General features: G+C 45.6%; 1 protein-coding gene across 1 annotated transcript; it reads right to left on the bottom strand.

Moving 5' to 3' along the window:
* Positions 1-1427: 1427 nt before the first annotated feature.
* ino80da (INO80 complex subunit Da) lies at positions 1428-13617 on the bottom strand. The gene is made up of 10 exons (XM_080839475.1): positions 13398-13617; positions 11243-11489; positions 10241-11076; positions 8916-9021; positions 8345-8569; positions 6548-6660; positions 6156-6289; positions 5585-5871; positions 5239-5396; positions 1428-5086 (listed from the first exon to the last, which is right to left on the bottom strand). Exons 2-10 carry the CDS (start codon positions 11458-11460, stop codon positions 4083-4085), a joined length of 3081 nt encoding a protein of 1026 aa, XP_080695601.1. The 5' UTR covers positions 11461-11489; positions 13398-13617; the 3' UTR covers positions 1428-4082.
* Positions 13618-13758: the final 141 nt, after the last annotated feature.

The following is a 13758-nucleotide window of genomic DNA, read 5'->3' as shown; positions in this document are numbered from 1 at the left end:
AAAAGGCTTGGTGAGGCTTAAGTCAGTGTGTTTATTTGAGCACATTTTAGTTGTAGTGTAGTGCTACCTTGTTTTGTTCTTTTTTTTTAATTTGGTAAATATGTCCTTGTTAGTTTAACTTACAGTTTTTGCAGGGTATAGTGGTTTTAGTGATGGTAAACAGTGGTTGCCATAGCAAACTGATTTTTGTTCATAGGTTTTTTTCTATTTGCCAGGTGTTTCAGTGCTGATGCTTTCTTTGGTATAAGTAGGCTTGTGTCATCGTGTCAGCATTATTGTCAAACTTGAAATGTTATCGCCAAATTAGGGTCTGAACAGGGGCCTTATGGTCTTGTAGATTTCAGTGAGTCACACGGCATGTGTGAAGTATATATGTTTATGCTCTTTTCATGACTATTTTAACTTGGACAAACAACATTCCTACTGTATGTAACATCCTTCAGTGATGATTTTTTTTTTCTTCATGGACATCCCTTTTCTGTCTTTCTCCCACTTCTGTTTTATATTGTGACAAAAAAATTAAGTGCCATGTCTGCAATCCTCTCCCTTGTCAGATTTCATTTCAGTGGTATTTGCACCTTGTGGGACTGCCCAGTTCAGTTATTAATGTGTTGCACTTTGTAAAATGTTTTTTAAGGACTTGAGAAAAGAGTGGTACTTGACGCATCTGGTCTCATGTCTTAAATGATTGCTACTGTACCTTTTGTGAGTATGGCAATAAATTATTCAGCTCATCAGGACATTTTTCAGCACTGGTAGGCTATATTATATTGAGCAAATCGAAATAAATCCAGTATTTTTGTAACTAAGAATAGCAGTATTATCGCGTACTATTATATAATCTGACATTCAAATTAATGGTAATGGGAGGCTTATCATGAATTCCATTTTCTGTAACCTGGCTGACTGTTTATAGTCCTCCTGTAGATAATCCTTGCTCTTGTCTTTCAAACTCCAGAGTGTTGAAATCCTTTTATGCTTTTAAGTGATTTAAGAAAAATAAAAATTGAAATCAAATTCTTAAGAGCGGATCTGCCTAATTTACTCCTAAAGGCTTTGGGTGTCTACATTTACATATACTGTGGAATTTTAAAAAGTTGTGTATTGTGTGTTCGGAAGATTAGGTTTGACAGCTTGTGTCAGTTCTTGGAAAATGTTTAAAAAAAAACATCACAGCTACACCAGTGCCATATTCCTCACAGCAAGATTTAATTGTACATCAAAAAGAACAGATCAGATTTTATCACACTATATACAGATATTACATACAATGTTTGTACACATATTACATAATTTTGTACACAAGAAAAATATACATAAAAATGTAAACCTTTGTATACAAAAAATACCTTAGACAAATTAAACAAGGACCAATAACCAAAGGTGACTAGCTCCTATCGTTTTTTTAAAAACAGTAATACAGTACATTCAATGAGTATAGGAATTTGTCAGCCATCTCTCAGATCTCAAGCAGTTACGAGTGCCTACAGAGCCCTGATGACTTTCTTTTAAGAGGGTTGGTCAGTTTTTCCCCCTCAATGTGCAATTAATCTACTTGTCATGCTTTGTGAACACAGCAGTTTTAGGTCTCTGGTGCAAAAAAATCATGAGCCATTTTGAGTGATTCCCAGGCCATGTGTGTGAGAGAGACAGACCGCGCTGGGGTGAAGTAAGACATGAAGATCCCGGAGGTGTTGCTGTCCCGTATGTGCTCGTCATGTCTTTGGATCTATGGTGTCTCATGAAGGAGTGTAGTGGGGCCTGCCATGGGATTCATTTGGACTATGCTATGAATGAATGGAGTGTATGAGGACCATTTTCATGAGGCGATGCTCTGAGCGGGCAGTAACAGCTACTCTGGTGGGACAACCTTTAGTTCAGCCGTTTCCAGTTCCATGAATATCAATAAAAGTATGATGTATATTTCTGTCAGTTGTATGTGTAGAAAACCAGTGCACTAGAGATTGATGCATTAGACGTCATTATTAAATTGGTATCTTTGGGCACAAGCTACCTAGTCCAGTCACAATGAATAAAACTTGTAGTTTTGCACCCATGCAAGATCCAATCTTTCAGAAGTGGCTTCTTGCCAGAGTTTAATAGCTATCAAAAGTACTGCCATACATCATCATAGTCACTGATAATTTTAAATAAATGGGCATACACAAACATCATCTGATAAGAAAACACAAGTATTTTGATAGCCATTAAAAGTACTTCACAAAAACACAGGCTCCATTAAGTATCTTGCAAATGACAACAAAGATCCTTTTTTTGTAGTTTTTAGTTGTTTTTCTTTTTAAAACCTCATATTCAGTCCACTGCCACTCATTTACCTTACCATTAAAACCCCATAGTCTGCTAATCTATGAATATATAATACTTAACAATATAGGCCCATATTTCAGTTTCTAAAGCTATACCAAGGACTAAAGACTTACTGTTATACAACTGGAAGCATTCTGGGACAAATTTCGCAAGATTTTCCTTATTCTCCTCTAGTGCAAAGCGCCAGGCAACTAAGAACATGAAGGCAGTGAAGGGTTGAAGAAGGCTCTACTCTCTACCCTGCTGCATCACTGAAGGTCAGGTGTCCTGATGCAAGAAATTCTGCTGTGTGACCCAATACAACAGCCATTTTAGCACCTGCAACTACTCCGTCCAAATTGCACTAGTTCTCCATACCCCACGCCCAGATGAGGAGGGGAGGGTCACGTGAGCTGTTCCTACACTATCCCTAATACCTGCATGCATTGTTTGTGAAAAAAGATACCTGTTAACCAGACAAAGTTGTTGAAGTTGTTTCCTTGCTTAGGGTACCACAAACATGCCTTAAACACATATTTCCAAGACTGAGAATGTGGAGTTGAGCTCAGTGGACATTTTGTAATCATTTTCTGCAGTTGCCGCACTTTTGTCCCGTCTCTACACCTCCTTCCTCTTTAAAAGGAATTCTCCGTGGCCAGAATACTCATGGACCTTAAAAGTGGATCCACAACCTCATCAGAACAGTTTGGCCTTAACTTCACATTTGATGACAAAACATGTCCGTCCTTCCTTCCCCCCCGTAACACGCTGGTCCACAACTGGAAAGCAATTCAGGGAGCGCATAGGTAAAGAAATGAAGATTGATACGATATTCATCACAATACTGTGAGGTGAGTACGTCAAGGTGTTTTATTGCTTTTGAGTAACCAGGTTTACCTCCAGATGTCTACTTAGGCCACTGATGAGGCATCTATGATCCACATATTACTCTGAGTTTCTGCATAAACCGGTTAAAAGATTAAATATATATACAGTAGCTTAAAAAAAACAATTTAAAATAATTTTGGCAATTTTCTGCTGTGTGTCAAGCTGGTCAGGAAACTTCCTTCATGATGGGATTTGACTTGTTTCAGTTTGAGCAGGCCCTGACGTTTATACTGGCATGTGTCTGTAGGGGGCGGTAGAGCCACCTGTGTGTTAACGTCTGTGTGAAGGATAGATTAAAGGAATACAATGATCCTATAAATGAGGAAGGATATGATTACAGCTATGAGACAGGGCTCAAGTTGAACACTTAAGACTAGACTGCGGATTGAGGCGTTGATTCCGTCACTGAATGCTGTAGCACTGTCTCTGTCACTACTTCTGGAATTGTGGGTCCTTTGCGGGGTGCATCCTGCATGGGAGTCCCCTGAGCACGTCACTGTCACTGACAACCACCAGACTCCCCCAGAGGAGGAGCTGGAGGAGGAGGAGGAGGAGGACCAGGGGCTGCACATGCACCCAACGAGTGGACTCTACACTGGGGCTGATGCAGGCATGCGGTCATGTAGTCATGGCAAGGTCTGGATTAAAACATTAAAACAGGCCATCATCCACTCTTGCGGCATGTACTTAATAAAATAGCAGAAATAATGTACTTGATTTCTATGAAAAGATGAGCGGAGATGCTAAGTGAGCAGAGTCCACTGTTTAGCTGATGTGCAGCCACCAGACAAACATATACATAAACATAAACACACACACACACACACACACACACACACACACACACACACACACACACTCTTTCAGTCACACTCTCCCATCACTTCTCAGTTACTGTGCGGGAAGGGGGGAGTCGCACTGTTGGCACTTGCAGCCGTGGCACTGGCGATGGAGTAGCCAGTAGGTGGCGCAGTGGAGCTGTGGCTGGGCTGCACGTCCTTGGGGATGCCACTGTGAGTGGCCAGCTGGTGGCCAAAGACGGCGCTGAACTGTGGGAGGAGCTGCTGCTTGGGGAGCAGCGAGCACAGGAGGTCCCGCGTGGGGGAGGACGAGGAGGAGGGCGGGGTGGAGGTGGAGGTGGAGGCTGGAGCAGGGGGGGAACCCAGCCCCGTCAGGCCGCCCTGGGGGAGGGCCGAGAGGGCAGCAGTGGGCTGCAAGGCTGAGGGGTGCGTGGTGGAGGGCGGTGTGGACAGAGAGGTGGAGAGCAGGTGGCCCTCCATCAGGGCGCCGTACGACGAGGGGTCGGCGAGAGAGAGGGGCAGGTGGTTCCAGGGGGACCGCGGCGGGCCAGGCACCCCGCTGAGCGGCACCTCCAAGAGGAGCGGAGACTCTGCCTGGTAATGGCCGGCGTGGGGGGAGGCCATGTGCTCGCTGTAGGGAGAGGGCACGTGTTCACTGCTACTGAAGGGGCCAGACGAGGGCGAGGAGCAGGCCGGGTCAGGACGGGCCAGCGCGTGGGGCGGGGGATGGGGGCGCGGGAATGTCCTATGAGGGTCACCGGCCGTGTGGGCAGCCTGGGTCAAGCTGGGCGTGGAGGCGGCAGATGTGGCGGAGACAGGGGCCTGCCGTGGCGGGGGTGGTGGCGACGGCGAGGAGGGGAAGTGAGCGTCGGCCGAGTGCAGCAGGTTCTCCTCCAGCTCCAGGCTGGTGAAGTTCTCCGAAGGCAGCCGGCCGTTGAGCAGGTCCCCCATGCTCCCCGAGGTGACGCCCGGAGCCAACTCCCCCATGGAGGAGAGGCACACCAGGGAGTCGGGGTAGGAGCCCATGGCCTGCAGCGCTCGCACCAGCTCCTCGGCCTCCTCTGTAGTGGGCAGCAACTCCCCATTCTTACCTACAAACACACATATGAGCTCTGCTATTCACAGACATTCTCACACATCCCAATGTTTGAAAAACTCCATTAAAATCACCCTTGTTATAATTATAAGTGTGAGTGTTGACTTCAAAGCTCACAGGACCCTTAAAATATGTACCAGCACATACCTTCAAAGAGGTCAAAGTCCTGAAGGTCATCAGGAAGCCGTGGCAACACGTCCGAGAAATCTTCCTGGTTGAGTTCAAGGTCGTTTGGAATGTCCGCTATATCATTGGTGATGTCATCAGGAAGCTCGTCTGTGCTCAGCTCCGGGGTTGAAGGACTCCTGCGACCAAGGACACAAATTATCAATTTCCTCCACCACGACAATGGAGCACATCCTGAGGAAAACATCAGCAACTAGGGAGACCAAGGGCCAAGGTGGTCCACCAGTCTGCCCGAGGCTTCATCCGGACAAGTCAACACACATCAAAAAGCAGAGAGTCCAGGAAAACATGTGGGTGGGTGACTGACCTGACACTGGTAGCGTTGGTGGGCAGAGCCAGACTGGAAGGCATGGCCAGGTTGCCCTGAGGCAGCGCGGGCGGGATGGGCTTCTGAGGTCGGCGAGGCCCTCTCCGTCGCTTCTTCTTGTGTTTCTTGGTGAGCGCCGGCGGTTTGGTCTTCTTCCGTGGCTTGCGCTGCTGTTGCTGCTGCAGCTGATGCTGGTGCTGATGGAGGTGGTGGTGCTGCTGATGGTGCTGATGCTGATGCTGCTGCTGCTGCTGTCTCCTGTTCCCATCCCCACGCAGGAAGTTATCCTGCCACAAAGAAGGTAAAAAAGAGACACAAAGAAGGTAAAAAACCTACTCCACTGTAATGGGTTAACAAAATCACGTGTAACTGTATCAACACAGACCACTCAAGATCTATGAAGAATCCACTCCTAAGCAGATGGGCTTTTCACATCCTGCAAAGAACCCTCAAGAGTATTATGAATTCAGGCCTCTTCACTGAGAAGTCAAAGCGCCATTGGGGGCTCTTGAAGGCACCTTATTTCTATGGCGCACAGTTTGGACAAGTTTCTCTACTGTAGGCGACTCACCATTTTTTTGGCATGTTCCTCACACAGCGGAGTCTGATGCGTGATGTCAAAGACGGGGATGGAGCACTGCTGTCCGTCGGCAAACTTGGCGGTGCAGCTGGAGAAGAGCTGCTGGCTGCGGTTCAGCAGGATGTCTGACACACACACCGTGAAGGAAACACACACACAGGCACCAGGCACTCGGGCTCACAGTAAGAGACAAACACATCTGGCAGAGCACTGCGGCCAGCTGTTTACTTTAAGTGACCTACGACCAGGTCCAGCTAATTCTACCACTTCTTGGGTCAGACGTCTCAGCAGCCTGCTTCTCTGAGATCATGACACTGGGTAATTATACACTCTTGAGTTTTAAACACAGTCAACTTCAGTGAGAAGGCGTGCATGAAGGATACGTTGGAAGCAGTGTTGAGTGAAGGGCAGGGCTTTGTCTTCGCAGGCCTGACCCTTGGTGCTCCCTGTGCAGAGTCCAGTAGTCTCTTTGACGCCCAGTCGCACCTGCTTTGCACTAAGAAGAAACTCCAAGATGTTACTCCACACCAATAATAAATACAGTGATCTGCCATTTCTCCTGTCCACTCCCCACCTCTACTCCCTCTCATTTCCTGTCACAATCTTCACTGCTCTGTCAACTAAAGGCATAAAAGGCCCAAAAAACTAATCTTAAAAAAATTAAATAAATACAGGTGATCTGCTGATACAAAATGCAGCCGCTCGCACGCTTAGTAGAACTAAAAATAAATATGAACACATTTCTCCTGTGCATGCTCCTCTTCACTGGATCCCTGTCAAAAGTAGATTTCATAATACTACATTTGGGATTTACAAGTCCCATACTGCCCATCAAGAACTCGCCAACCTCCAAAATGCAGGCATTCTTGTAATTCCAAGACTGTCAAAATTGGGGAGGGAAGCAGAACCTTTAGCCATCAAGCGCAAGTCTAGACTAAAAACCTCTTCTCTCCTCTTTATTTCTTCCCATAGTTGGGAATGGTGTGTGGAGGTCCAGCACTCATTGCAGGGCGTCTGGTGATAGGGCTGTCTTTCCTGTTGCCTCTGTGACTGGCCTGACATGGTTGGTATAATTGGCTCCAGACCATCCTCTCAAGGTGGTGTTGAACCAGCGTGCACCATCCCTTAGTTATGCTGATATAGGCCTGGGCTGTCAAGGCCCTCTCATGCGTCACGCCATACAACTTCTCCCTCATCTGCCGTCTCTGATGTCTGGCTACTGGAACATGTCATTTTTTAAATTGTGTACAAGCTTGCATCTCTTCTCTTTCCCTATAGGACCTTTGCCTCCATTGTGATGGCCGTGACCACGGTTCTCCACCATTTTAATTAGGTTTACATTCTTGTACATAAGGCAATCAATTACAATACCTAACACCATTCTCTCAGTATGTCTTCTCTCTTCCCCTCTCACTTTAGACTCTCCACTGAGAGGCCTGGCAGTCCCCTGTTTACTGCTGCCCTTTCCAACCTACAACTGCATTCAAAGTTCTACTGCATCGTGTCTACAATGTATCACACACGCATTTGGGTTCCTACCATAACTACCCAATACTCTGCTCATATGATCACAATCATCTGCATATTTTATTACTAAGAACCCTATGAGTACATTGCGACCCCTTAAAATGTTGTATGACCGTTATATTTGCATCCTGGCATTATGAAGACATTGTGTAACCACTAAGCCACGACTTTGAATGCTAGCTCTCTCCATTTATACCCACTATTAATCTTCTATGCATCATGCACATACAATCTTGTATGCATTATGTAATCTTCTATGCATCATGTAATCTTCTATGCATCATGTACAGTATGTGCTGCATGTATGTTAATATGTTTATCCTGATGCATTTTATGCCTGCTTGTTTCTGACCCCCCCCCCCATTTTAATACCAAGCAGATAGGTCCCCCCTTATGAGCTGGGCACATTTTCTGTTAAAAGGGAGTTTTTCCTTGTTGCCTTAATGCTTGCCCTAGGGGGTTAGGCTCTGGGCTCTGTAAACTACTTTGAGACAATTGTATTTGTTTTTAGCGCTATATAAATAAAATGGAGCTGGACTGAATTGAAATCCCACCACAGAACAACATGTGCCACAGAGTAGAGGCAATAGAGAGAAGGAGAGCTGGACACAGTCTGAACACAGCACAGGTCTGGGGGCCTTTCCCAGGCTCACCTTGAGGACGATCGTGAGATCTTGCAGAGTGCCTGGATCAGCTCCGCCGTGCAGTCTGGGTCCTTGGCGGCGGCGTGCAGCAGGGCTTTACGGAAGGCATAACGGTGTCTCTTCTGGCGTGTGGCTGCCCTCTCCTGCCTGCACAGGTGCTTGTATTTGTCCTGCAGGAGCGTGCAGAGGTTGGCCAGCCGGACCCTCCTGGAGCTACCCGTTTCCTCCAGCGAGCTAGAAGGCAGCACAGGGTTACTGCTGGGGATCTTCTCAGCCCCTTTACAACCTATATGGCCAACTACTGAAGTTCTTCACCTGGCACAACTTCACATTGCTTCATACATAAACACAGAGACATCAAATGACAAACAAAAATCCCCATAACGCAAGAGCTTTGCATAACCCATTTTAATAAACCAATTTGGAACTCCTTCTGAACCTGGATGTGGAACCTGAACTCTAACACACTTCAACAAGCTATGAGAACTTTCTCATCCTACTGTAAGAACACAGCGTCCGCCCGCCCATTTCCAAGTGCAATAACTTCAGTCTGCATGTGTGTGCTGAGCCTGCTACTTACTGGTCTTGCATGGGTCCTTCCTGTAATCTCCCGCAGAGTCGGGAAGGTGAAATTGCCTCAAAGTCTTCATAGTCGTCCTCTCCACTGTCTTCAGACCAGTCCAACCCTGTAAGACAGAGATCATATATTTCAGTTACCTGCAATAAGACATTTTTACATGACCTCAATGCATCATTACAGTGTTGGGAAGGACTACCTGCCCCACACTAATAGATTATCATAACATCTCATTATTATGGATTACAATATTGTGATATTCATAATATACTGCAATGTATTATCTACCTAAAAATCATTACCTCAAATGAAGTGTCTACATTTAACATGTTGATGTGACTTCAGAAGACAGCTTGGGAATGTGCAGTGAACTCCAGAAGAGCATGATTTAGTGATCTATGTAGCTTTCCAGTGTACTAAATATTTGACAAATTACTTGAATTTTACACAGTATTTGACCAAATTAAAATACATTGTCTTATATCACTACAGTCTTGTACTTGAAAAACGTTTGTTATCTCCTTTTCTGATAAGCTTCTTAGATTTCTTGCCCATGAACTGACTGGCCAAACACAGCTGGTTAGGAAATACAAAATAAAATATTTCCTGATTGCTTTAGTGCATTGCTGAGGGTAATCTGTTCCTCTTCACTGTGCCGTTCTGTGGCATTCCACTGCCCAATGGAAAAGTGGTTAAAATACCCCACGACACATAGCTTACGATCCCATGTCATTCAAATCAATCACTCTTAATTCACATAGACTGACCTAGTTTTTCCTAGAATTATCTATACTTTTAACTTGAACCTAATTGATGAGTGACAGCTCACCAAGTCCAGTCCAGACAACCCGCTGCACTGTACACTGTACTACAGGAGAAATGGCAATACACAGAAAATGTAGGCATCGAAATTGTGCATTTGTTCTCACTGGTTAAGCCAAGATGGTGCAATCTGCCAATATCAAAGCCATTCTACACCACTCGGCCTCTAAATCTATTACTTTTTGTGGGAGTCCATCTGCCTCCAAAAGTAATGGCGCTGGCCTACCAACCTTTTTACTCATTCCATTCTCTGGCACCCATACACATGATCACTGAGGACAGATTGGCAGACACTCATAGTGTTCCTAAGCCTGATTGTATGTTTAAAGCCCTTATATTCTGCTATCACACAGCTCATTTCCCATGTCAACTACATTGTCATGAAGTAGATTGCTACTAACAAAGCACTGGTTTACACTTCTGTACTACAAGTATTACAGGGTAGTTAGGATAGGATAGATAGCGTTAAATAGTAGGGTGTTGAAAGCTGGAGAAGGTCAACACACCTAGATGAGGGAAGAGATCTCCGTGTTCCTGCTGTCTCTGGGAGCACAGCTGCACCAGATGCTTGAGCCGCTGTAGGCAGGCCGGGGGTGGCGAGAAGGAAGCAGGGCTCATGGCCACCAGGTGGCGCTGTACAGAGTCCAGCGTGCCAGACAGCGAGGGCGTGGCAGTGAGTAGGCCTTTCCTGCCGAGGGAGGGGCCAGACGACTGCACCGGGCTGGGCACTGTGCTGGGGGCCAGCCCAGGAGGCAGTGAAGGGCCGGTGTGAGGTGGTGCTGGCTTGCATAATAAACCCTGCTGGGGACCCTGGAAGGAGAAGGAGGACAGGCTGCCAGAATGCTTGGGCAGCTGGAGGAGTCCGTGCTGGAGGGGGAGCTGGGTGCTCAGAGGGGAGGAAGGGTGAGGGCCAGGGTGCACAGAGGAAGGGCTAAAGTGCTCTGAGCGAGGCTGGAGGTGGTCAGCGTCGTGTGGCAGCGGTGGTGGTGGTGGCGGCGGCGGCGGAGGCAGTCTCTGGCTGAGCACCAGCCGACTCTGCGGCTTCTTCCTGACTGATGAGCCCTTGCGTGGGATGCCTTCCTCTGCCTCCATGTCCTCCTCATAGAAGGCGAAGGGGTCCAGGTGTTCCCCATCTGGCAGGGGCAGCAGGCGGGAGCAAGGTGGCGAGGGCGGCGACTCGTCCAGGCCATTGGAGGCCTTCAGCGCCAGCGAGGGCACGGTGATGTTGAGGGCCACCGAGTCCAGGTGAGAACGCCCACGCATCTCCTCCAGCGCTTCATGCTTCTTCTTGCGCTCCTTCTTGGGGATGAACCCCAGCACCTGCAGGTGGCTGTTACAGTATCTGTGAAAGAAACAAAATAATAACAATACTCAGAAGGGCAACCAAGTCCAAAATGAAATGGTTTAGTCAGACACCTATATGCTAAAGTATACCAAATAACCTTGACTTAGGTCATATGTTACTTTGTTTCACTTCTGTGTTTTTGGTTTGGAGAATAGGGCCTCACCTGCGGTCCTCGGATTTGGGGATGGGGTTGGTGCATCGCTGGCTGTTGTACTTCGCCACATATTCACATTGCTTGAAGGGAGCGGTCTTGTCCTCTAGAACGTGACGGATGCAGAAGGCATAGCCGTTGAGTCTGCGCTGCTTGCAGAGCTTAGGGCTATACGAGCACAATGGCTTATTGTCTACCTCCGAGAAGTGTATGTGTTTGCCCTCATACATCACGTGACTCTTGTCCTTGACAACATCAGCTGATGTGGGAGGCCAGAGAAAAAAGAATAAGATTAACATCATGAAAAGTCAGCTTGTCAGTTTTTCCTATGTTTTACCCTAACAGTGACAGAACACAAACATTTTGGCAACACTGAGGAGAGGTGTTGATTTGAGATCAGATGCTCAAACGCATACCTTGGATTGGTGACAACTTTACACAGAATTGTGTACCCACATTTTTTGGTGATGACTCATTAACTTTCCAGACATTTTCACCACATGATTTTCTAACTTTTCTGAACCAATCATCACACACAAAAACGCAGTGTGCATCTTTATCTTAGTTTAACAGACCAGAAGTTACAACATCAGTGGTAGAGACGATGGTACTCTTCAGTAAGCTTGTGATTGATGGATAAATAACAGGAGGAATAGTGAGAAGAGATACAAACACTATCAACTGATATTTTATCTCTTGAAATCCCTGACCAAAATAATTAATACATTTTGAGAAGGTTTGAGCCTGGCAGGTGGAGAAGGAACACACAACTTTTGATTCTGTTTTTTTTTTGCCGATCAGTTTAGCCTACTACTTAACACGACACCCATGATATCAATCCTTTAAAACAGTCATAGTTATACCACCTGAAGAGGGGGCAACCAGACGTTCTAAGCTAGATAACGTGTAACCACACAAGACTTCCCCACTACCAGGACCTTACTTGGTGCCCAACGTTTGAGGGGAACCCGAAAATAAGTCATCGGCATGTATAGATTGTTATCATAAGGACCGACAAATATTTAACCAGCTCTTGTTGATGGCTCTTTTTTTTACAACAAACCAGCAGAATGAGGATAAGGACAGTTGGATACAGACTCAAGTGTTCCGTTATCCTTGAAAATTAACGTTAGCTTGCTATCATAGGTATTCTTCCTCAATGTAAGTCAGCTTACATTAGAATACAACCAATAATGCCTTGTAAGTCATTGATAACTTATACTGTTGCTCATTTTACAACAGACCTGCCTAGCCAAGTCATCAAATTTGGATAGATAAATGCATTGACCTGATACCAAAACAATCGTACTGTTAGCTCGGGCTAGGTAGCTCACCAGGTAAACTGCAGCCAACTGAAACCAAAATTAGCTAACGTGTACGGTTACCCCGAGGAACTGGTTAGCCAGCAAGACGATTGGCAAACTAACAATCGTGATGTATGTATATTTATATATTTATATTGAGCTCGATTAATGTGACGGAACACCTGTCAAATAATGTAACAGTTCAACGGATAGGCATCCATCTCTCCAGCTTACAGAACAGTCAGCGCTGACCTAACCCATCAAAAATAGATAAACTAGCTTGCTATAATGTTAGCTGGCTAGTAATAATAATGTTAATCTATCAAACTCGTTAGCCACATCAAAGCTAAAAACATTGCTAACGATAAGAGGCCTTTAGCCAGGAAACGGACATATTACTTATATTTTTCATTACACAGGACACATTACACATCACTTGTGATAAAACTTCAAGGATAAGGCTCGATTTTATAAAAGAGTATGTTATGTCACTACAAACAATTGAAAGGTAATGTGAAATACAAACAAAGGCTATGTAATGTTAGCTAGCTAGTTGGGTGTAAGGGGCCTACCAAAACAGGCCTCCAAAACAAAACATTGCTAAATACAGCTAGCTAGCCTGCGAACTAGTCACCTTCTCTCAATTATAAATAGCGAAAGCACGACATAATGGGTCATCAATGTATTCCAAGGTACAAAAAATTGCAATGTGTGTTGCAATTATACTTCTGTACAATGCGTAATAAAAGACAGGGCCTAACCATTATCGTGACTGGGGCCTCGAGTAATACCTCCCTGACCTCCTCGCTTCAAGCTGGGATACTTCAGAAATTAAGCCCATGGCTGCAAAAAGATAAGCTTACCTTTAGTTGGTATAGGCTGAGTAGGGTATTCGCTTCGATTTGCCTGTCGAATTGCCTAACACAGTCGGCTAGAGCTACCAGATCGGGGTCGATATTCGGTATGTTTTGGTAATTGATCCTTTCCCTATCCGTGAACCATTTGAAATAAGATTACTACATTTAAACGTTGTTTACCCACAGCACACATTAGCAGTTAAAAGCTGCTGTGGTATTAGTTCAGTCCACGGTGGAGTCTCCTCACAGCACCACTATCGGCACTGCGGGGACATGACAACAGCCTACTGCTAAACAACAACTTCATCTACCATATTGGAAATTCAAGCCTATGTTACAGTGAAACCGACATTAGATGTGACTTCTA

The sequence above is a fragment of the Sprattus sprattus genome (assembly GCF_963457725.1).
Source record: "Sprattus sprattus genome assembly, chromosome: 5".
NCBI classification, from domain to species: Eukaryota; Metazoa; Chordata; class Actinopteri; order Clupeiformes; family Clupeidae; genus Sprattus; species Sprattus sprattus.
Note: the sequence above shows the minus strand (reverse complement) of the source record. Positions and strands in the feature narration are given on the sequence as shown.